This window comes from Pristiophorus japonicus, chromosome 24 (genome assembly GCF_044704955.1).
Source record: "Pristiophorus japonicus isolate sPriJap1 chromosome 24, sPriJap1.hap1, whole genome shotgun sequence".
Classification (NCBI taxonomy): domain Eukaryota; kingdom Metazoa; phylum Chordata; class Chondrichthyes; family Pristiophoridae; genus Pristiophorus; species Pristiophorus japonicus.
Genome location: NC_092000.1, coordinates 13465508 through 13489465, shown reverse-complemented (window position 1 = coordinate 13489465; position 23958 = coordinate 13465508). Strand labels below are relative to the sequence as shown.

Below are 23958 nucleotides of genomic sequence, written 5' to 3'. Positions count from 1 at the left end.
GAAGCAAGTCATCCTCGTTTTGGGGGACTGCCTATGATGATGAGGTGGTTGACTTAAAAAAAAAAATCAACCTAGCCTAAAGAAAAATAAAAGAGTCAGCAGTGGGTGGGATTCGAACCCGGGTCCAGCCCAAGGATGATCAGTCCAGGTTGTGTGCTAAAAGTGTGTAGTGGCACTTCCACCAGTCTGGCGACCGTACCCCGGTAACTTCCGGCACCGCTGGGCGGCCATGTTGGGAAGGGCCGGGGGTTTGCCCCGGAAGTGTTGGCGTTGGGGGGGGGGTGGGGGGTGTGGCTTGAGAGTGCCGAAAGAAGATGGCGGACGAGGAGGAAGCGGCCGAGCTGTTGACGATGGCCGCCGGCGGCAAGCGGGGCCGCGGGCGGCCGCGGCTCAGCGAGAGCGACCGGCAGCAGCGGCGGCTGAGCAGCCGCAAGAAGTACGATAGCCGGCGGGTGTACATCGGCGAGTCGTACGCGGTGTGGGCCGCGCTGCGCCAGCGCCGCGGCTGGTCGGACAAGCGGCTGGCGCTGCACCTGGTGCAACTGGAGCAGGGCGGCCGCGGGCAGCGCCACAGGTGAGCGGCGGCGGCCAGGTGCGCGCGTTGCCCCGGGCAACCCCAGGGCCAGGTTCCCAACCAGCTCCCGGGCCGGCCGGGAGTCTCCCGGGACAGGGCAAATACAACCCCAGGGCCACGTTCCCAACCAGCTCCCGGGCCGGCCGGGAGTCTCCCGGGACAGGGCAAATACAACCCCAGGGCCACGTTCCCAACCAGCTCCCGGGCCGGCCGGGAGTCTCCCGGGACAGGGCAAATACAACCCCAGGGCCACGTTCCCAACCAGCTCCCGGGCCGGCCGCGAGTCTCCCGGGACAGAGCCATTGCAACTCCCAGGGCACGATATATATATTCAAGAGGGAGTTAGATGTGGCCCTTACGGCTAAAGGGATCAAGGGGTATGGAGAGAAAGCAGGAAAGGGGTACTGAGGTGAATGATCAGCCATGATCTTATTGAATGGCGGTGCAGGCTTGAAGGGCCGAATGGCCTACTGCTGCACTTATTTTCTACGTTTCTATGTTATGTTCCCAACCAGCTCCCGGGCCGGCCAGGAGTCTCCCAGGACAGGGCAGAGGGGCAACCCCAGGGCACGTTTCCAGCCTTCCGGGACAGGGCAGAGGGGAGGAATCCAAATGCAAGATTTTTTTTTCTCTCTTGTACAAGCCAAGAGGCAACCATTTGGGTCTCTGTGTGTCACCTCTGCAGCAACTTGCATTTACATGGCGCCTTTCAAAAGAAAGGAATTTGTATTTATTGTAGCGCCTGTAGAAAAGAAGGACTTGCTTTTATGTAGTGCCTTGAAAAAGGACTTGCATTTATATAGTGCCTTTAAAAGGGACTTGCATTTACGTAGCGTGTTTTAAAAGGACTTGCATTCATAGCGCGCCTTTAAAAAAAGGGCGTGTATTTCTGTACAATGTCAGCCAGTGGCTCAGTGGGAGAACATACCGAAAACAAGCACAGACAGCGGAAAGAGCGTGCGGCAAACCAGACTCCCCACCCACTCTTTCCTTCAACCACTGTCTGTCCCACCTGTGACAGAGACTGTAATCCCCGTATTGGACTGTCCAGTCACCTGAGAACTCATTTTAGAGTGGAAGCAAGTCTTCCTCGATTTTGAGGGACTGCCTATGATGATGATGGATACCACTGTTCCTGCAAACAGCAATGTGATAATGACTAGATCATTTGTTTTAGTGATATTAATTGAGGGATAAATATTGACCAGGGCACCGGGGATAACTCCCCTGCTCTTCTTCGAAATAGTGCCTTGGGATCATTTATATCCACCTGAAAGGGCAGACGGGACCTCGGCAGAGCGTCTCATCCGAAAGACAGCACCTCCGACAGTGCGCCACTCCCTCAGCACTGCACTGGGAGTGTTGGCCTAGATTTTTGTGCTCCAGTCCCTGGAGTGGGACTTGAACCCACAACCTGACTCTGGCGAGTTAAAGGTGCAACATAAATGGAATCTTTATCAGGTCTCTGAAACATCACAAATATTTCACATACAATTAATGTGGCACTGGTGTGATACTTGCTCAACTATTAATGTTCGTGTTGATTCAGAATTTGGAGTTAAGAGCAATAGGGTTTAAGGGAGGGCTGATTTCAGGATGGCTGCAATGTGTTTTGCCTGTATAAGTACAGTAAGAGGCCTTGTTGACCTGTCACCTAGCACAACAACAACAACTTGTATTTATATAAAACCTTTAATGTAGTGAAACATCCCAGGGCGCTTCACAGGAGTATTATAAGATAAAGAATTTGACACCGAGCTGCGAAAGGAGAAATTAGGGCAGGTGACCAAAAGCTTTGTCAAAGAGGTAGGTTTTAAGGAGCGTCTTGAAGGAGGAAAGAGAGGCGGAGAGGGTTTAGGGAGGGGGTTCCAGAGCTTGGGGCCCAGGCAACAGAAGGTACGACCACCAAGCGATTATAATCAGGGATGCTCAAGAGGGCAGAATTAGGAGAGTGCAGGTATCTCGTTGGGGGGGGAGGGGGGTGGTGGTGGTTGGTTGGGGGGGGGGGGTGGTGGTGGTTGGTTGGGGGGGAATGACTGGAGGAGATTACAGATCTAGGGCGGGGTGAGGCCATGGAGGATTTGTAAATAAGGATGAGAATTTTGAAATCGAGGCGTTGCTTAACTGGGAGCCAATGTAGGTCAGCGAGCACTGGGGGTGATGGGTGAGCGGGACTTGGTGCGAGTTAGGACACGGGCAGCCGAGTTTTGGCTCACCTCTCGTTTACGTAGGATAGAATGTGGGAGGCCGGCCAGGAGTGCGTTGGAGTAGTCAAGTCTAGAGGTAACAAAGGCATGGATGCGGGCTTCAGCAGCGGATGAGCTGAGGCAGCAACAGAATAGCAAGATTTCCCAGAAATAATGACAGGAAAGCAGGGTTTGGGAAGTGCTGCAGTGGAATGCCCTCTTTATAAGGATGCTGGACTACGGCCTCCCAACTAGTGCATACGCTGACATTAGGGATTGGTATCCTTGTCTCTCTCGAATGCTAATACTGAGTTGCAATTTGTTCCTTAATTCAGTAACAGCCTGTGGTTCTAGTCTGTTCAGACCAATTTGTATGGAATTTGTCTGTTGTACCTGCAGGTTTTTCCTGCGTTGTATGTTTCCACTTTTCACTCAGCGATGCTGAAACACTGGGGCAGTATTTTGTAATGCAGCCTTCTGTTGTGGGCTTTTTTGATGAAAGGATATCTGAAGTGCAGCAGAAGCGATGTTGTGAGCTTCACCATTGACTGCGGCATCATTATCATCGTGTGTTCCTCGGTTTCGGAAACCGAGAAAATATCTTGGAAAGTAACCGGGCTCCTTTAAAGCATCGGCTTTCAAACTGGGAGCCTGCACCCCAAATGATCCATGAGGTTGTCCGATATCTGCATTTGTTTACTTACTAACTTACTTACTTATTACTGTTGTGCATTTTCATATTCCTGAGATGAAGGGGTTGTCATATGAAGAAAAGTTGAGCAGGTTGGGCCTATGCTTGGAATTTAGAAGAATGAGAGGTGATCTTATTGAAATGTGAAAGATTCTGAGGGGGCTGGACAGGGGAGATGCAGAGAGGATGTTTCCCCTCGTGGGTGAATCTAGAACTAGGAGGCATAATTTCAGAATAAGGGGTCGCCCATTTAGAACTGAGATGAGGAGGAATTTCTTCTCTCAGAGGGTCGTGAATCTTTGGAATTCTCTACTCCAGAGAGCTGTGGAGGCTGAGTCATTGAATATATTTAAGGTGGAGATAGACAGATTTTTGAACGATAAGGGAGTCGAGGGTTATGGGGAGCGGGCAGGGAAGTGGAGTTGAGGCCAGGATCAAATCAGCCGTGATCTCATTGAATGGTGGAGCAGGCTCGAGGGACCAGATGACCTACTCCTCCTATTTCTTATGTTATGTTATATTATTAATTATATATTTTTTACCAATAAAAGTCATCTTACCTTTGGTTCGCTGGTGCTGTCTTTTGGCAGCCTATTCAAAGGAGCATACCACTTCAAGATACAGCGCATGCTGGAGAACGACGGCTGTGAAGAGGGTGACTAGATTTGATGTCACCAAGGTCCAGGTCGATGATTGGAGCGTGGGCAGGTACAGCAGGAGCGGCGAGGTCGGGGCGAAGGAGCGGCAAGTGATTGTAGAGTGACGTGATCGGGGCCAAGGAGAGGCGTGAGTTTGGGGCCAGAAGAGACGAGGGCCCAGGGGCAGCACGGGCCAGCCCACACTGCGATATGTGTGCGCACTAGGTCCGAGCAGCAGAGCTGGTCTCCAGTCGTCTTGTTAATCCTTGCCACTGGACCAAGACCTAGCTCTGTCAAGCCCGTGTGGTGGCTGGTGTGGAACGGCCACCACACGTTAAAGAAATCCATGCACAGGCATCTTCCACCCTTCAACATGTCATTCGGCACCTGGGATATTAGGTCCTTCATTTAAACACCCGTGAACTCATCCCTTTTTGACGTGGAAGCAAGTCCCCCTCGATATGATGATGATTGGAAGTGAGGACAGGGTGTTCCTTGGGAGTTTATCAATATTTGCGGTCAACCCATATACAGAATGTTTGGAGAATCATTGTTTAAAAGTCATATTTTATATAAAAGCGAGCCTGTGCAAATAGCTCCTTCCCCCACCCTCATCTGTAGCTTAATTGCAAATGTTTTACTCGCGGGTAGTGCTGAATGTGCCGGTGCAAAGGTAAATCTTTCAGCGATCACCGATGCAGAAAATAACTTTCAACGGCTGCTGTCAAGTTTGCAGAACAGAATGTACCGAGCCTGCAAATCATCTCCTTGTCAACTAAAACCATTACTGAAAGTGAACTACAGTTTGGGCCCGGGGAAGCAAGCAGGAGGCATTAGACACTTGCGAAAACAAATAACGGGAGAACCTTCAATTGCTCCCAGTGCAGCCACCACCAGTGACAACCTTGTAACCACTCGTACTTTACCCTACTGTTCCACTGGTTACAAAGCTTTCTCTAAAGACAAGTCAGACTTGGGAAGAGTGTCTGTAAATGCACAGTTTTGTTTATTCACATGCACATTGTCAACTGTGGCTCAATGGGTAGTGCTCTCACCTCTGAGTCAGAAGGTTGTGGGTTCAAGTCCCTCTCCCTCTCCAGGGACTTGAGCACAAAAAAAATCTAGGCTGACACTCCCAGTGCAGTGCTGAGGGAGTGCTGCACTGTCGGAGGTGCCGTCTTTCAAATGAGACGTTAAATCGAGGCCCCGTCTGCCCCCTCAGGTGGACGTAAAAGATCCCATGGCACTATTTTGAAGAAGAGCAGGGGGTTATCCCTGGTGTCCTGGGGCCATTATTTATCCCTCAATCAACATAACAAAAACAGATTATCTGGTCATTATCACAATACTGTTTGTGGGAGCTTGCTGTGTGTAAATTGGCTGCTGCATTTCCTGCGCTTCATGGCTTGTTGTCTGATTTTTACGGAGGGTTGGGAAGAACAAAATAGCCTTGGAACTGCAGTGTAATTTGCAAATCATTTCCATTTTGGTAGTAACAGAAACAGTGTTTAACTGTAGTCTATTTCATGATCCATTATATCACAAACTAACCGGGGAAGTCCAATGTGACTATGCTCCAAAAGTACTTCATTGGCTGTAAAGCGCTTTATGACGTCCGGTGGTTCTGAAAGCGGCCATATAAATGCAAGTCTTTTTTCACTGAAATCCCCGTGGCCACATTCTGTAGCTGGGCAGGCGATGGAGCTTTGTGCTTCATTCTCTGTTTGGGAAGTATTTGTGCAGAAGACAATGGAATAAAAGCCTTTAATTCCTCCCAGGTGTAGTGCTTCTTTTATTGGAGTGACCCCTGGCAACATTCCCCAGATTTAAATAACGCTCACAGCGGTTCGTGTAGCTCTGCAGCCGAGTGCCCCTAAGCATCTTATCTCGGTAGAAAACCATTTTTAAACGCTCAGTAATTAGCATCATTTCTCTCCTGCACTAATTTGTACTTTCCTGGGACTTTAAACTTCTGCAACTTATTCCCTCCCTCAACCTTCCCTTCCTCTGACAATCTGTAGGTGTTTAAAAGCCCAGCTTGCTGCCCCTTCACCATTACCTCGACTTCTCGCTCCTTCTCAACCTCTGGTATCACGGCTCTTTGCTCTTCACCCCGCATTGTCAATTAAAAAATAATTAACCCACTTCTATCAATTAGGGCTGTCCGCACGGGAGCTGTTGGGAGAAATGTCTGATCAGAAACACTGAGGCAGATCACAATCCCCTTTCAAACAAGTGGCTCAGACCTGAATAAATTCTACAATTCACACAATTAATAAATTAAACTACAAATGAACAAGATTTTTTTTAAACAGCTGCTTTATTCCTCATTTTCGGAGGTCCGTCAACAGCAGAGAAACAAATCACTGGAACTGCGCATGCACAGCTACTCCTGGTTCGTTGGCAGCAGTCTGTGGCATTGCTCGCAAGTAATCTGAGACTTGTTTCTATGTGTCTGTAGGTGGCTATGTATGTCAAGATAACACTATGTTTTGGCACATTAGTGATTGTAATACACAGTAAAGTTTCAGTGATTTTTCTATTTGGCACCGTAAGAACACAAGAAATAGGAGCAGGAGTTGGCCATTTGGCCCCTCGAGCCTGCTCCGCCATTCAATAAGATCATGGCTGATCTGATCCTGGCTCAGCTCCACTTCCCTGCCCGCTCCCCATAACCCTTCATTCCCTTATCGTTCAAAAATCTGTCTCTATCTACCTTAAATATATTTAATGACCCAGCCTCCACAGCTCTCTGGGGCAGAGAATTCCACAGACTTGCAACCCTCTGAGAGAAGAACTTCCTCCTCATCTCAGTTCTAAATGGGTGACCCCTTATTCTGAAACCATGCCCCCCTAGTTCTAGATTCCCCATGAGGGGAAACATCCTTTTTGCATCTACCCTGTCAAGCCCCCTCAGAATCTTATGTTTCCATAAGATCACCTCTCATTCTTCTAAACTCCAAACTACTCAATCTTTCTTCACACCCCTTCATCTCAGGAGTCAACCTCGTGAACCTTCTCTGAACAGCCTCCAATGCAAGTATATCCCTCCTTAAATAAGGAGACCAAAACTGTACGCAGTACTCCAGGTGTGGCCTCACCAATACCCTGTACAGTTGTAGCAGAACTTCTCTGCTTTTATACTCCATCCCCCTTGCAATAAAGGCCAACATTCCATTTGCCTTCCTGATTACTTGCTGTACCTGCATACTAACTTTGTGTGTTTCATGGACAAGGATCCCCAGGTCCCTCTGTACTGCAGCATTTTTATAATTTCTCGCCATTTAAATGATCTGCTTTCTTATTTATCCTGCCAAAGTGGATAACCTCACACTTTCCCACATTATACTCCATCTGCCAAATGTTTGCCCACTCACTTAGCCTGTCTATATCCCTTTGCAGATGCTTTGTGTCCTCCTCACAACTTGCTTTCCCACCCATCTTTGTATCATCAGCAAACTTGGCTACATTACACTCGGTCCCTTCATCCAAGTCATTAATATAGATTGTAAATAGTTGAGGCCCAAGCACCGATCCCTGCAGCACCCCACTAGATACCGTTTGCCAACCGGAAAATGACCGATTTATCTCGACTCTGTTTTCTGTTAGTTAGCCAATCTGCTATCCATGCTAATATATTATCCCCAACCCCGGCTCACCACCACCTTCTCGAGGGCAATTAGGGATGGGCAATAAATGCTGGCCTTGCCAACGACGCCCACAACCCGTGAGCGAATAATAAAAAAAAACAAGCAAAAATCATAATTGTTCAAGGACTTGTAGTGTTTTCCAATAGCATTCCGCACTCCAGCAGTCTGTAAAAATCTAGAAACATCTCAATGTCATTGTGACCCCCGAGAGCCGCACACTGGATAAAATGGATGACATAATTATGTGGGAGGACAATGGCTGATTTTCACATGCAATACCTGGTGCACATTAGTGAGCATATGGTAGGAGACAAGTTATTGGGGCAAATGCAAATTGTGTGAAGTGCAGTTCCGGTTTATTAAGACCACAGGCAGTAATTGCTTTTTGGGAATTAAATAAGATAAGAATTGTGTGCTTGGCTGCCAGTTTCGTTAGTACAGGCTGTGCTTTTGATCACGTTAGAAAGGGAGATTGCTGCTCTGGATGTATTACTGTTCTACTTTTCAAAGAAATTATTCCTCAAAGAGTGTAAAGTTGGAGCTTTTTTTTAAAAAGAAGAAAGAACGAACGTGCAGTTCTATAGCACCTTGCGTGTCCTCAGGATGTCCTAAAATGTGTCACAAACCAAGCAATTTTGAAGTGTAATCACTTGTTAAGCGGCAATAAATACAGAATTTGGCATCATTGTTCTTTAAATAGTACAGTTAGGATTTTCTGTATTTTTGTAGTTTGTGTCGCTTTACAATTAGTATCGTTCGAGCTTCCCACAGATAAGAAGTTTGCAGATGATTCAAAAATTGGGTGACGATGAAGAAGAAAGCTGTAGACTGCAGGAAAATATCAATGGACTGGTCGGGTAGGCAGATCAGTGGCAAATGGAATTCAATCTGGAGAAGTATGAGGTAATGCATTTGGGGAGGGTGAACAAGGCAAAGGAATACACATTAAATGGTAGGACACTGAATGTAGAGGAGCAGAGGGGCCTTGGAGTGCAGGTCCACAGATCCCTGCAGGTAGCAGGCCAGGTCGATAAGGTGGTTAAGAAGGCATACAGGATACTTGCCTTTATTAGCCGAGGCATAGATTATAAGAGCAGGGAGGTCAAGCTTGAACTTATAAAACACTAGTTAGGCCACAGTTAGAGTACTGCATGCAGTTCTGATCATCACATTACTGGAAATATGTGATTGCACTAGAGAGGGTACAGAGGAGATTTACAAGGATGCTGCCTGGACTGGAGAATTTTAGCTATGAGGAATGATTTGATAGGCTGGGGTTGTTTTCTTTGGAACAGAGGAGGCTGAAAAGGAGACCCTTTTGAGGTGTATAAAATTATGAGGGGCCTAGATAGAGTGGATAGAAAGGACCCATTTCCCTTAGCAGAGGGGCATAGATTTAAAGTAATTGGTAGGAAGTTTAGAGGGGATTTGAAGGGAAAATGTTTCACCCAGAGGGTGGTGGGGTTCTGGAACTCATTGCCTGAAAGTATATGTAATCTTTTTCAAAACATTTGAAGAATTTAAGTATTTAAAATTTGGAGGCATTACCTGTGAGAATATTGAATACTGAGGGTTTTCAATTAATGTACTGTTTTAAAAAATAATGCTGAAAACAAAGTGGTGCACACTGGTACTGTATTTCATCGCTCACATCTGAATTCAGCCCGATGAAGGACTTTTCTGTCTCCTGGCTGTAATGGTCCTAGGCGTCAGCAGTGGCTCAGTGGGTAGCTCTCTCGTCTCTTGAGTCAGAAGGTCATGGGCTCAAACCACACTCCAGGGACTTGAGCACTTAATCTAGCTTGACACTCCCAGTGCAGGACTGAGGGAGTGCCAGAGGTGCTATCTTTCGCCCAAGATGTTTAACTGAGACCCCTCTCAGGTGGCCATAAAATAAAAGATCCCACGTCACTATTGGAAGAGTAGGCGATTTCTTTCCAATGTCCTGGCCAATATTTACCCCTCAACCAATGCCAAAAACAGTGATCTGGTCAATTATTTCAAAGTTTGAGGGCCAATTTTGTGTGGAAAACTGCTGCATTTTCCTACATTGCAAGAGCGACTACACTTCAAATAGGCACTCTGTCCTGGCATCTGTGAATATAATCCAACCAATGTTGCTGTAAGCTGCGCCCCTGCACAGGCCACTCACCGGCTTTAGAAACATAGAAAATGGGTGCAGGAGTAGGCCATTCGGCCCTTCGAGCCTGCACCGCCATTCAATAAGATCATGGCTGATCATTCACCTCAGTACCCCTTTCCTGCTTTCTCTCCATACCCTTTGATCGCTTTAGTCGTAAGGGCCATATCTAACTCCCTCTTGAATATATCCAACGAACTGGCATCAACAACTTTCTGCGGTAGGGAATTCCACAGGTTAACAACTCTGTGAGTGAAGAAGTTTCTCCTCATCTCAGTCCTAAATGGCTTACCCCTTATCCTTAGGCTTTGTCCCCTGGTTCTGGACTTTCCCAACATTGGGAACATTCTTCTTGCATCTAACCTGTCTAGTCCAGTCAGAATTTTATATGTTTCTATGAGATCCCCTCTCATCCTTCTAAACTCCAGTGAATACAGGCCCAGTCGATCCAGTCTCTCCTCATACGTCAGTCCTGCCATTCTAATGAATCTACGCTGCACTCCCTTAATAGCAAGAACGTCTTTCCTCAGATTAGGAGACCAAAAAACACAATATTCCAGGTGAGGCCTCACCAAGGCCCTGTACAACTGCAGTAAGACCTCCCTGCTCCTATACTCAAATCCTCTAGCTATGAAGGCCAACATGCCATTTGCTGCCTTCACCGCCTACTGTACCTGCATGCCAGCTTTCATTGACTGATGTACCATGACACCCAGGTCTCATTGCACTTCCCCTTTTCTTAAGCTGCCACCATTCAGATAATCTGCCTTTGTGTTTTTGCCCCCAAAGTGGATAACCTCACATTTATCCACATTATACTGATTCTGCCATGCATTTGCCCACTCACCTAACCTGTCCAAGTCACCCTGCAGCCTCTTAGCGTCCCCCTCACAGCTCACACCACCACCCAGTTTAGTGTCATCTGCAAACTTGGAGATATTACACTCAATTCCTTCATCTAAATCATTAATGTATATTGTAAATAGCTGGGGTCCCAGCACTGAGCCCTGCGGCACCTAACTAATCACTGCCTGCCATTCTGAAAAGGACCCGTTTATCCCGACTCAGCTTCCTGTCTGCCAACCAGTTCTCTATCCACGTCAATACATTTCCCCCAATACCATGTGCTTTAATTTTGCACATCAATCTCTTGAGTGGGACCTTGTCAAAAGCCTTTTGAAAGTCCAAATACACCACATCCACTGTCCACTCTACTAGTTACATCCTCAAAAAATTCTAGAAGATTTGTCAAGCATGATTTCCCTTTCATAAATCCATGCTGACTTGGACCAATCCTGTCACTGCTTTCCAAATGCGCTGCTATTTCATCTTTTAGTAATTGATTCCAACATTTTCCCCACTACTGATGTCAGGCTAACCGGTCTATAATTCCCTGTTTTTTTTCTCTCCCTCCATTCTTAAAAAGTGGTGTTACATTCGCTACCCTCCAGTCCATAGGAACTGATCCAGAGTCGATAGACTGGTGATCATTTTCCAACAATGCATCCACTATTTCTAGGGCCACTTCCTTAAGTACTCTGGGATGCAGACTCTCAGGTCCTGGGGATTTATTGGCCTTCAATCCCATCAATTTCCCGAACACAATTTCCTGACTAATAAAGATATCCCTCAGTTCCTACTTCTCACAAGACCCTCGGTCACCTAGTATTTCCAGAAGGTTATTTGTGTCTTCCTTCGTGAAGACAGAACCAAAGTATTTGTTCAATTGGTCTGCCATTTCTTTGTTCTCCATTATAAATTCACCTGATTCTGACTGCAAGGGACCTATGTTTGTCTTCACTAATCTTTTTTCTCTTCACGTATCTATAGAAGCTTTTGCAGTCAGTTTTTATGTTCCCAGCAAGCTTCCTCTCATACTCTATTTTCCCCTTCCTGATGAAACCTTTTGTCCTCCTCTGCTGAATTCTAAATTTCTCCCAGTCCTCAGGTTTGCTGCTTTTTCTGGCCAATTTATGTGCCTCTTCCTTGGATTTAACACCATCCTTAATTTCCCTCATTACCCACGGTTGAGCCACCTTCCCCGTTTTATTTTTACTCCAGACAGGGATGTACAATTGTTGAAGTTCATCCATGTGATCTTTAAATGTTTGCCATTGCCTATCCACCGTCATCCCTTTGAGTATCATTTGCCAGTCTATTCTAGCCAATTCACGTCTCATACCATCGAAGTTACCTTTCCTTAAGTTCAAGACCCAAGTCTCGTAATTAACTGTGTCACTCTCCATCTTAATAAATAATTCTACCATATTATGGTCACTCTTTCCCTAGGGGCCTCGCACAACAAAATTGCTAATTAGACCTTTCTCATTACACATCACCCAGTCTAAGATGGCCAGCCCTCTAGTTGGTCCCTCGACATATTGGTCTAGAAAACCATCCCTAATACACTCCAGGAAATCCTCCTCCACTGTACTGCTACCAGTTTGGTTAGCCCAATCTATATGTAGATTAAAGTCACCCATGATAACTGCTGTACCTTTATTGCACGCATCCCTAATTTCTTGTTTGATGCTGTCCCCAACCTCACTACTACTGTTTGGAGGTCTGTACACAACTCCCACTAGCGTTTTCTGCCCTTTGGTATTCCGCAGCTCCACCCATACCGATTCCACATCATCCGAGCTAATGTCCTTCCTTACTATTGCATTAATTTCCTCTTTAACCAGCAAAGCTACCCCACCTCCTTTTCCTTTCTGTCTCCTTCCTGAATGTTGAATAGCCCTGAATGTTGAGTTCCCAGCCTTGATCACCCTGGAGCCATGTCTCCATAATGCCAATTATATCATATTCGTTAATAGCTGCCTGTGCAGTTAATTCGTTCACCTTATTACGAATACTCCTCGCATTGAGGCACACAGCTTTCAGGCTTGTCTTTTTAACCCACTTTGCCCCTTTAGAATTTTGCTGTAATGTGGCCCTTTTTGATTTTTGCCTTGGGTTTCCCATTTTTAAATGGGTAACACTGCGCCTGCGCGAGAATGTGACTTACAGAGACCACGCACCCAAATAAAAAAATGAGGGGGACCTTTGATGCAATTACAATGAGCTAGACTGGATCCCCAGCAGCCCACTCCCATGGGGACTTGTTATTTCAATACCATCGATGCCGGTGCTGGTTGTGTTGGTTACACCACTACTTGGCTGCATTTGCATTTTTGAGCTTTCTGCGTGACAATCGGTTCAGTGTTTCTTTTTTGAGCATTTAGCAGCTAATCAAAGCTAATATAATAGACAGTCATTGAGCTGGCGTGACATTTACAGGATTCCCCCCTCCCCAAAGAATAAAATTGGCTATCACCCCGGTTGAGGGGGGGGGGGGGTTAACTTTTCTGAGGCCGGACATTCGGCGCCCGCCCCAGAAGCGAAATTGGGGTTAACTCTTTCACCCCCCCTCCCACAGGAAATGGAGCTCAATAACGCGTGTTTCAACACCCCTCCCTTTCCGTTAAAGGGGGAGAGATGCTGCGAGCTCTGGGGCCCTTTTGATGGGCTACCAGGGATGCAGGGTGCTGTCACTGCAGCCCGGCACGGAAACGGAGTGCCGGGCTGCACGATTGCGGCCCCGACCCCGCGACATCGACGGACAATGGTCCAACTGGTGAGTCGAGAGGAAATAAAACGGCGGCACACTGCGCAGCGCACCTCCCCTTTAGCCTGCGATCGGTGTGCGCCCTGGCTCGCGACCCACAAGGCTGGCGCTGACGGCGTCCGCGGCAGCCTCACTGGCCGCCGTGTATGGCGATGACATCATCAGTGGAGGTGTGGCAGCCCGAGGCGTTATTGCATTCGAGCTCCCGTTAACTCATGCACAATTTTGCAGGAACCGTTGACCCCTCCGGCGAAAACACGTTAGCACCCCGTTAGTGCCTCCCAGGAGGCGCACAACAGGGAAATTTTGCACCCAAAGTACTTAGTGTGGTTGCTATTGTTTGACATTGATACCAAAGTCCAGTAACATGTCTCCGTCCCAGGGAGCTGTGGAGGATGGGTCATTGAATATATTTAAGGTGGAGATGGACAGATTTTTGAACGATAGGGGAATGCAGTTTGAACCTCCATTATCCAGAACTCCCTTATCCAGAACCACCCCTTGTCCGGAACCATTCCTGGCCATTGGGTGGCCCTTGTGCAGGATTCCTACATGAACAAATTGAAGTCCTTCCTCGCTGCCGACTCCTGCAATCGCTGGCCTGACCCTGCGATCCACCGCCCCCCATGATCTCTTTGACGCACTCCTGGGCCCCAAGCCAGCCCCGATATCCCCTTGCTCAGTACCTGTACCATCCAATTCAACGTGACCAGCCCTCGTCCGGAAAAATCCCAAAACAGGCCAGGTCCCGAGGGTTCCGGATAAGGGATGTTCAATCTGTAAGGGGTTATGGGGAGCGGGCAGGGAAGTGGAACCGAGTCCATGATCAAATCAACCATGATCTTATTGAATGGCAGAGCAGGCTCGAGGGGCTAGGTGGCCTACTCCTGCTCCTATTTCTTATGTTCTTAACCTCCCCTTACTGCTTATCCCAGCAATTTCACCACCACACCTTAAGCAAGGAGACTTGATGGTTTGCTGTGTAAATTTACATTGCTATCGCTGGAGAATATAATCATTGCATGCAAGAATTGTAAAGACATTCACTGTCTTCATAATGGTTTTATTATATTGCAGCAAATCCGGAGCAGAGGAACAGAACTCGAAAATTAATTCCTCACAAAAAGGTAAGCCTGTGATCAGCTGCAGGAGGACGTTGTGTAGTAATATCTATGCAAATTGTGGCTCAGTAGCGACTTAGCTTGGAGTTTGCAGCATTAATCACCAGGGGGTATATCTTTTTCTGTTGGTTAATTTTAGTGACAATGTTGGCATGAGTGTAAAGTGAGAAAATCGATTTTACACTCCTATTGATTTTTGCTGGCAATAGCTGGAGTTATATATGCCACTAGTTTTCTGTCAGCACTTAAGAACAGTCTAATCTGCATTCTCTGGTCCTTAATCCGAAGTTTGATGCTTTCCAGCCAGGAGTACCTGTTCGTTAACAATACTTCAGCCATCAAGTCAGAATATCTCGGGCAGGATTTCCCACTGGAGTTGCACCAGCTTCCGAGTGTAACTGGAGCAGAGCGAGATGGAAGTTTCTGCTGCTCGGGGGGGGGGGGCACTGATTTCCCCCGAAGGGCCTCGGGATTCTTCTGGTATTATCTGCCAGAAATTACATTGGCCGCATAATGCCATCATCCGGATTTGGACGCATGTATTATACGTGCATGCAAATGCCGCCAATGTGTTATATGACCTATTTCCCATCACTTGGGGCTTAGTAACACCGGGTGTCAAAGCATATCGGTGCTTTCTTGGTGTGCAGCATTGCTATAGGTGGAGTAGAGGGGGTATTAACTTTTGCTGGGTCAGAATCCTTGTACGTGAATCATTGAAAGTTAACATGCTGGTACAGCAAGCAATGAAGAAAGCAAATGGTATGTTAGCCTTTATTACAAGAGGATTGGAACACAAGACTAAAGACATCTTTTTGCAATTATATAGGGCCCTGGTGAGACCACACCTGGAATATTATGTATAGTTTTAGTCTCCTTACCCAAGGAAGGATATACTTGCCATTGAGGGAGTGCAACAAAGGTTCACCAGACTGATTCCTGGGATGGGGGAATTGTCCTATTAGGAGAAATTGAGTAGACTAGGCCTATATTCTCTAAAGTTTAGAAGAATGAGAGGTGATCTCATTGAAACGTACAAAATTCTTACAGGGCTTGACAGGGTAGATGCAGGGAGGATGTTTTCTCTGGCTGGGGAGTCTCGAACCAGGGGTCACAGTCTCAGAATAAGGGGTCGGCCATTTAGGACTGAGATGAGGAGACATTTCTTCACTCAGAGGGCGGTGAATCTTTGGAATTCTCTACCCCAGAGGGCTGTGGAGGCTCAGTCGTTGAGTATATTCAAGACAGAGATCGATAGATTTTTGGATATTAAGGGAATCAAGGGATGTAGGGACAGTGCAGGAAAGTGGAGTTGAGGTCGAAGATCAGCCATGATCTCATTGAATGGCGGAACAGACGCGAGGGGCCAAATGGCCTACTCCCGCTCCGATTTCTTACGTTCTTAAAGTCTTTGTCGTCTACTGCACAGCAATAGCACTTTTGTTTTAAATGTTAAAAGGTAACCGATTCTTCCGCTAGCACAGAAGCTGTCAGTCAGCCTTCATTGCATCAGGTCTCCTGCAGCCAATCTCTTCACGCCTCTCTCTCTCTAGGTGGACTGCCAGCGGAGGCTGGGGGAGCCCGCTTATAAAATCCAAGGGCCCTCGCCTCGGGAAATTGGGCAGTGTCTGATGCGCATCCTTGTGGCAGGTGGAACTCCCACCCGCTGACGGTGCTTCAGGATTCCACCCGTGGAAAATGCCCACCCTCCTGTCTAAAGATGACGTTCGATGGTGCCGACATCCAGTGAACTTGCGAGGTGCAGTTACCTTCTTGTGGTTTTCCTTGGTCGCTACGTGAAGACACGTTGTAAACAAATGCGGGGAACTTTGCCCTCATCGTCGCGAGCAAAATTGTAGGTGCATCCTGAAGAGCATGTTGTGACTCTGGCACAAAACACTGGCCAAAGAAAATCAATTGTGCATAGCGACGGGAGGAAATCATCTGCTGGGGCACTTGCTCATCCCATCTCTTAGTTTCCCCCCCCACGGCTTGAAGCTTTTACAGTGCTGCCTTGGTTCTGGACACTATCCCACAGTGTAAACAGAATGAATTCAGAAACCATAAGTAATTTATTTTATCCCATCTGTCTCTTTCTCTTAGGCGGTCCTTCGTATCGAGGGTGTCTTGCTTCCACATCAAAAGGGATGAGTTCTCAGGTGTTTCAATGAAGGACCTAATATTCCAGTCCTGAACTACATGTTGAAGGGTGGAAGATGCCTGTGCGTGGGTTTTTTTAATGTGTGGTGGCCGTTGCACACCAGCCACCACACGGGTTCGACAGAGCTAGGTCTTGGTCCAGCGGCAAGGGTTAACCAGGACGACTGGAGACCAGCTCTGCTGCACGGACCTAGTGCGCGCACATATTGCAGTGTGGGCTGGGCCCGTGCTGCCCCTGGGCCCTCGCCTCTGCTGGGACCAGCGGCAGGTCGGGGCCATAAAAGGCGAGCGGCCCCTGGACTGCGTGGCGGCATATCACTTCAGGGAACAGCGCGTGCTGGTTCACGAGGGCGACGGCAGTGAAGAGGGCGACTGGATTGGATGTCACCAAGGCCCAGGTCGGTGATTGGAGCGTGGGCAGGTACAGAGGAGCGGTGAGGTTGGGGCGAAGGAGCGACGAATGATCACGGAGCGACATGATCGGGGCCCATCTGTAACTGTTTCTGGTGGCATTGTACAGTAGCTTTTCACCGAGCCCTCACCTGATAGGTGTACGCAGTTTTCCAATGCTATCTCGTGGTGGGTCAGGTCTGAGAAAATCCGCCATTATAAGAACATAAGAAATAGGAGCAGGAGTCGGCCATTTGGCCCCTCGACCCTGCTCCGCCATTCAATAAGATCATGGCTGATCTGATCCTGGCCTCAACCCCACTTCCCCGCCCGCTCCCCATAACCCTTGACTCCCTTATCGCTCAAAAATCTGTCTATCTCCACCTTAAATATATTCAGTGACTCAGCCTCCACAGCTTTCTTGGGTAGAGAATTCCAAAAATTCACGACCCTCCTCCTCATTTCCGTTTTAAATGGGTGCGTCCCCTTATTCTGAAACTATACCCCTTAGTTCTCGATTCTCCCACTGAGGAAAACATCCTCTCTGCATCCACCCTGTCAAGTCACGATTAGGAATAGCTTGGTGTGAACTTAGAAATTCCTCCCTTCCTCACACATCAATCCTTGCTGATGTCCTTATGTATGTTAAGTTGCTTCAAAAGATGTTGCATGGGATTCATGCATCCATGGGCAGTAACTGAGCATTTCAGTACCTTTTTTAAAAAAAAAAAAAATGCTTTGTGATATTTTAAAAAGTGACCTTCCTTTACAAGGTTAAAAAGTACTTGTAGCACGGAAACAGGCCATTCAGCCCAACAGGTCCACGCCGGTGTTTATTTCTCGGACACATTTTTTAAATAGAAGTGAATTTTGTTGTCACTGAAGTGAGAGGTGCCAGTGCTGGGAAACGAAACACATTCTCACTTTTTGTATCCCTTGTCAGGTGTATTCTGCTACAGTGTGCTTAACCCCCAACCTCAGGAGAGCGGCCATACTTGGGTCAGTGTGACAGTTCTTTTTCTCCACGCTCCCCATCCAATGTGTCCAGTTTGGGACTTGCAATTTCGTGCAGAGTGGTCCTAAGTGACAGGTGTTTTTTTGTTTTGTGAGTGTGCGTTACTAACCGTGAATTGGATTGAGCGTGCTCCAAACTGATCCTGCTTAATGCTCCTAATGCAGGCCAACAGAGGGCACGTCATTCCTTCAGTCCGGACTGGATTTAAACCAGGCCCAAGTGGTTATCGGAAGATTTGTTCCAATTAAACTCATCATTTAATTTCAGTTGAACATGGTAACCACATATAATCAATTAAAATTCAAGATATTTAGTAATAATTTGTCGGTTATAAAAGTTTGTATTGAAAAATCTGAATTGAGGATTAGTTTAGAACCTCTCACGGTGTTCACACTGCTTTCATATTTTGCATCACTTTGAAGTTGTGATTGTTTCCCCCCCTCTTTTCACGATGGCTTAATCAGCCTTGTGTAGATCTGAGATGTAAGGACCAGGAAGATCCCGGGTCCAAGTTCCGAGTCTGTTCTGAGTTACCTAATCTCAGTCAGCGAGGCACTGTGGTTGCCCTAAGGACCTCTGGCCTCGGGAGATGACAAATGTGGCATGGTTATTGCTTCTGATCGCTGTGCAGTGACCCGTTTATGACCATCCAATGAGGACAAGATTGGGCTGAGCAAGCAGTTATACTCGATGTGCAGTGCACACAAGGAATGGGGGGTGGGGGGAGAAAGCTACCATGGAACCGTGTCCCAGCGTGCGTCAATACCTTCACAGGAAGAAGGAGTGAAATTTGGGAAACTTTGCATAAATTAAAAATGTTGTGTAGGGTGTGCACTTCCTGTCCACCAACCTTGCTTCCTGTTGTCACGATTTTTGTGAGCCTTTATCGTTGTAAATTACTATGTCAACTGTCACAGTGCAGCCGTAGGCTCTGGCCACTGGGTGGCGCTGTGAAGCAGCATTCTGACGTCTCTGTCCAAACTCTTAACCATCTTGCGGGGGGAAAAAAACTATTTTAATCATCTGACTGTGGGCAACGCCACAGGAAATTTACTATAACGATAAAAAGGCTATAATGACGTCTCTGTTTCGCCCGCAGTGAAGAAGCAGGCAATTGGCGCGTTGAAGACTCTGGTGGTGTGGTACGAGCACCATAAGCAGATGTGCAAACAGGAGCCGGTGCTGTACGAACTGCAGCGGGTGTGCGACTGCTCGGTGGCTGTAGTGTGGCAGTGCGAGGCCGGGCACCAGTACCTGCAGCGGCTGGAGCCCGTCCAGAAGAACTGCCACTCCCCAAACGTCGAGCCCACCCCCGAGGGCAGCCTGACCATCAGCATCCCGGAGGGCAACCAGAGCCGGCAGCCGCGTCCCGCGGAGCGAAAGGCGGGGAAGGACAAGACGGGCCCAGTCAGGCGCAAACCGGGCCAGTCCAATGAACAGTACATGAAGTGTGAATCCGACACCTCCACCTGCGACGAGTCTGACCTGGATCGGAAGTTCAAGGAATATTTCAACGTGAAACTCATTGACGTCGACGCCAGTGAGCCCAGTTATGAAGGTGGAAACAAAGAGGGTGGCGCGAAAGCCAAAGAAACTGCCTTGGGTTCAGCAGGCAGACCTGAAGAGACGGATCGAAATGAAGACGGGCGCGGGACTGAAATCCGCGGACTGGCATCTCCACGCCGAGCTCCGTCGCAATGCAAGAGCGCCGTCGCTGAGGGAAGCCATCCGTCCTTGCCAGGAGGGCTTTCCACGCTGGATAATGTATCCCAGACTGTCGAGAAGGATGTATTGAACTCCTTGACTCCCAACTGTCCTGTGACCGTGCAGATTGCCACAGTGCAAAGTTCGGAGATCACCAGCATTACAGACTCGGGCTTTGGCCGTGTGTCCCTGGACCCTGCACAGCCAGTAAATCGCACTGAATACGAGGAAATGACCTGTACTTTTTCCGAACAGTTGATGTACGTGACTCCAGAGGGTGAATGTTACAGCATTGAGGAGCACGGTGCGACCACCGAGTGGAGTGAGCATTCAGGTACCTTGTAATATGTCTTGTTATTTAACCCTGACGGGGATTTATTAGTCATTCTCTGCCTCCTCCCCGAAGTAACATCTTTGCAAGTGGTTGCAAGAGTTTCTAGCGAGATTCCCTTTCTGTTGGCTGATCTGTTTTTGAATGAAATAGGCTTCCTTGCCATTATTTCCTATTAAAAGGATAATCGGATTGATTTTCTTATTGGCCAGCCAAGCCGTCGCAAAGGACTATCGGATCACAGTGTCTCAAAGTATTTCAATATTCTAGATATTTAATGAAATGTCTCATTGCTTGTATTTTAGAAAGGTATCGTGGTTGCTAATTAAATGGTGACATGAGTTGTAGTCGAATGTAATGCTTTTCATTGAATTTTGTCAGCATCTAACTGTTGCTCCTGACCTGGGTGTGTGTGACAGGGTAGCGTAAAGGGAGCTTTAATCATCGTGACTTGACTTGGCGGAGCTTGATGGGCTAGTATAGAGGGAGGCTCACTTATCTAACCTGTGCTGTACCTGACCTGGGGGTGTAAAAGGAACCTATCTCTAACCCTGGAAGTCTTTTTTGTACATTGCAAGTGCTAAAGAACTCTTGCTCAGATATGCTGCACATCTTAGTGGATTTTGGGTGGCAAAACCCGAAAATTCTCTCTTGGCCGCCTGTTTCAAACGAGCGCATTTTTCAAGTTGTAGCCTCCAAGGAGATGCTGAAGCCGAGGGATAGCAGTTTTCACTTCATCTTTCCTATCTTCACTTGCTGGTATTGCCAGACTGGGCTGTCTGCTAGCAAAGTGTTGTCGCATCAAGATGCTTCAGGTTCGAGCTGACTGGCACATCTTGGGCTTGACACCCTGTGGCGGGTCCATTGCGATGTCACGCCACATTAAAGAAGTGCTTGGCCATCTGTTGGCCCTCTGGACCATCTTATAAACTCACTGCAGTTTCTTTTTAAAAAAAAAAATATTGAAAGAGCAGACATTTCCGCCTGTGCCCTCAAAACATTGAAAAATTACTGGCTGGAGAGTGCAGCTTTGCACCCAGGAGAAGCTGATTAAACACACGCACGCGCACACATACACACGCGCACACGCAGACACGCACACGCACACGCGCGCGCGCGCGCGCACACATACACACACGCAGACACACACACACACACACACACACACACACACACACACACAAGAAATAGGAGCAGGAGTAGGCCATACAACCCCTTGAGCCTGCTCCGCCATTCAATAAGATCATGGCTGATTTGATCATGGACTCAGCTCCACTTCCCCGCCCGCTCCCCATAACCCCTTATTCCCTTATCGCTCAAGAAACTGTCTATTTCTGTCTTAAATGTATTCAGTGTCTCAGCTTCCACAGCTCTCCAAGACAGCAAATTCCACAGATTTACAGTTCTGAGAGAAGAAATTCCTCCTCATCTCAGTTTTAAATGGGCGGCCGGCCCCTTATTCTAAGATCATGCCCTCTAGTTCTAGTCTCCCCCATCAGTGGAAACATCCTCTCTGCATCCACCTTGTCAAGCTCCCTCATAATCTTATACGTTTCAGTAAGATCGCCTCTCATTCGTCTGAACTCCAATGAGTAGAGGCCCAACCCCCTCATCCCTGGAATCAACCTAGTGAACCTTCTCCAAAGTAAATATATCCTTTCGTAAATATGGAAACCAAAACTGCACGCAATATTCCAGGTGTGGCCTCACCAATACCTTGTATAGCTGCAGCAAGAGTTCCCTGCTTTTATACTCCATCCCCTTTGCAATAAAGGCCAAGATACCATTGGCCTTCCTGATCACTTGCTGTACCTGCATACTATCCTTTTATGTTTCATGCACAAGTGCCCCCAGGTCCCACTGTACTGCAGCACTTTCTCCATTTAAATAATAACTTGCTCTTTGATTTTTTTCTGCCATAGGGCATGACCTCACACTTTCCAACATTATACTCCATCTGCCAAATTTTTGCCCACTCACTTAGCCTGTCTATGTACTTTTGCAGATTTTTTGTGTCCTCCTCACACATTGCTTTTCCTCCTATCTTTGTATCGTCAGCAAACTTGGCTACGTTACACTCAGTCCCTTCTTCCAAGTCGTTATTATAGATTGTAAATAGTTGGGGTCCCAGCACTGATCCCTGCGGCACCCCACTAGTTACTCGTTGCCAACCAGAGAATGAACCATTTATCCCGACTCTCTGTTTTCTGTTAGTTAGTCAATTCTCTATCCATGGTAATATATTACCCCCAACCCCATGAACTTTTATCTTGTGCAGTAAACTTTTATGTGGCACCTTGTCAAATGCCTTCTGGAAGTCCAAATACACCACATCCACTGGTTCCCCTTTATCCACCCTGTTCGTTACATCCTCAAAGAACTCCAGCAAATTTGTCAAAAATGACTTCCCCTTCATAAATCCATGCTGACTCTGCCTGACCGAATTTTGCTTTTCCAAATGTCCTGCTACTGTTTCTTTAATAATGGACTCCAACATTTTCCCAACCACAGATGTTAGGCTAACTGGTCTATAGTTTCCTGCTTTTTGTCCGCCTCCTTTTTTAAATAGGGGTGTTATATTTGCAGTTTTCCAATCTGCTGGGACCTCCCCAGAATCCTGGGAATTTTGGTAAATTAGAACCAATCCCTGCCGCTACTTAAGACCCTAGGATGCAAGCCATCAGGTCCAGGGGATTTATCTGCCTTTAGTCACGCACGCGCGCGCACACACACGCACCTGCACAGATGTGCACGTATACGCGCACAGGCACATGCACACCGCAGACACACGCACGCACATACACACACACACACACATATACTCGCACGAGTGTGCACATACACATATACACACACCAATGATTGAGCGATTATAATCAAGCATGCTCAAGAGGGCAGAATTAGAGGAGTGCAGATATCTCGAGCGGGGGTTGGGTGGGGGAGAGAGATGGGGAGGGGCGAGGCCATGGAGGGATTTCAAAACAAGGATGAGAATTTTGAATTCGAGGCATTGCTTAACTGGGAGCCAATGTAGGCCTGTGAGCACAGGGCTGATGGGTGAGCGGGACTTGGTGCGAGTTAGGACACGGGCAGCCGAGTTTTGGATCACCTCTAGTTTACGTAGGGTAGAATATGGGAGGCCGGCCAGGAGTGCATTGGAATAGTCAAGTCGAGAGTTAACAAAGGCATGGATGAGGGTTTCTGCAGCGGATGAGCTGAGGCAGGGCGGAGGCGGGCGATGTTACGCGGGTGGAAATAGGCGAACTTAATTATGCTGCGGATATGTGGCCGGAAGCTCATTTCATGGTCAAATATGACAACAGAAGGCATGGCCACCGATGGTTGAGTGATTATAATCAGGGATGCTCAAGAGGGCAGAATTAAAGGAGCGCAGATATCTCAGCGGGGTTGTGGGGCTGAAAGAGATTGCAGAGATAGAGAGGATATGGCCATGGAGGGATTTAAAACCGAGCTCCCAGTGTGTCCCTGACCAATTTGAACTCTGCTGACAGAATAGAACAGAAGCGCATAAGCCAGCTGAAATGTCGTTGAGCATCGGTTGTGTTTTTCACAGATTTTATCGATATGACAGGCTAAATGATATCTGAGCGAAAAATCTATTGTGTATATAACTCTGATATTTAGCTTCGGGGCAAGGATGGAGGGTTTGGGAACATAGAGAGCACCAGATGTTTCGGTGGCAGAAGTTTTAGAAAGTATGACGGTAGTGCTATAAAAGCACGCGCGC

General features: G+C 47.5%; 1 protein-coding gene across 2 annotated transcripts in view; it reads left to right on the top strand.

Annotated features, from left to right (window-relative positions):
• The first annotated feature begins 314 nt into the window (after positions 1-314).
• Positions 315-23958, top strand: part of znf653 (zinc finger protein 653) — a 41797-nt gene continuing 18153 nt past the window's right edge. The window contains exons 1-3 of one of the 2 annotated variants that reach the window (XM_070867264.1): positions 315-574; positions 14567-14616; positions 19275-20213. In XM_070867264.1, the coding sequence (XP_070723365.1) occupies positions 315-574; positions 14567-14616; positions 19275-20213 (1249 nt within the window). Of the gene's footprint in view, positions 575-14566; positions 14617-16204; positions 16370-19274; positions 20214-23958 lie in introns of those variants that run through there. The other variant, XM_070867265.1, reaches the window with a different exon arrangement.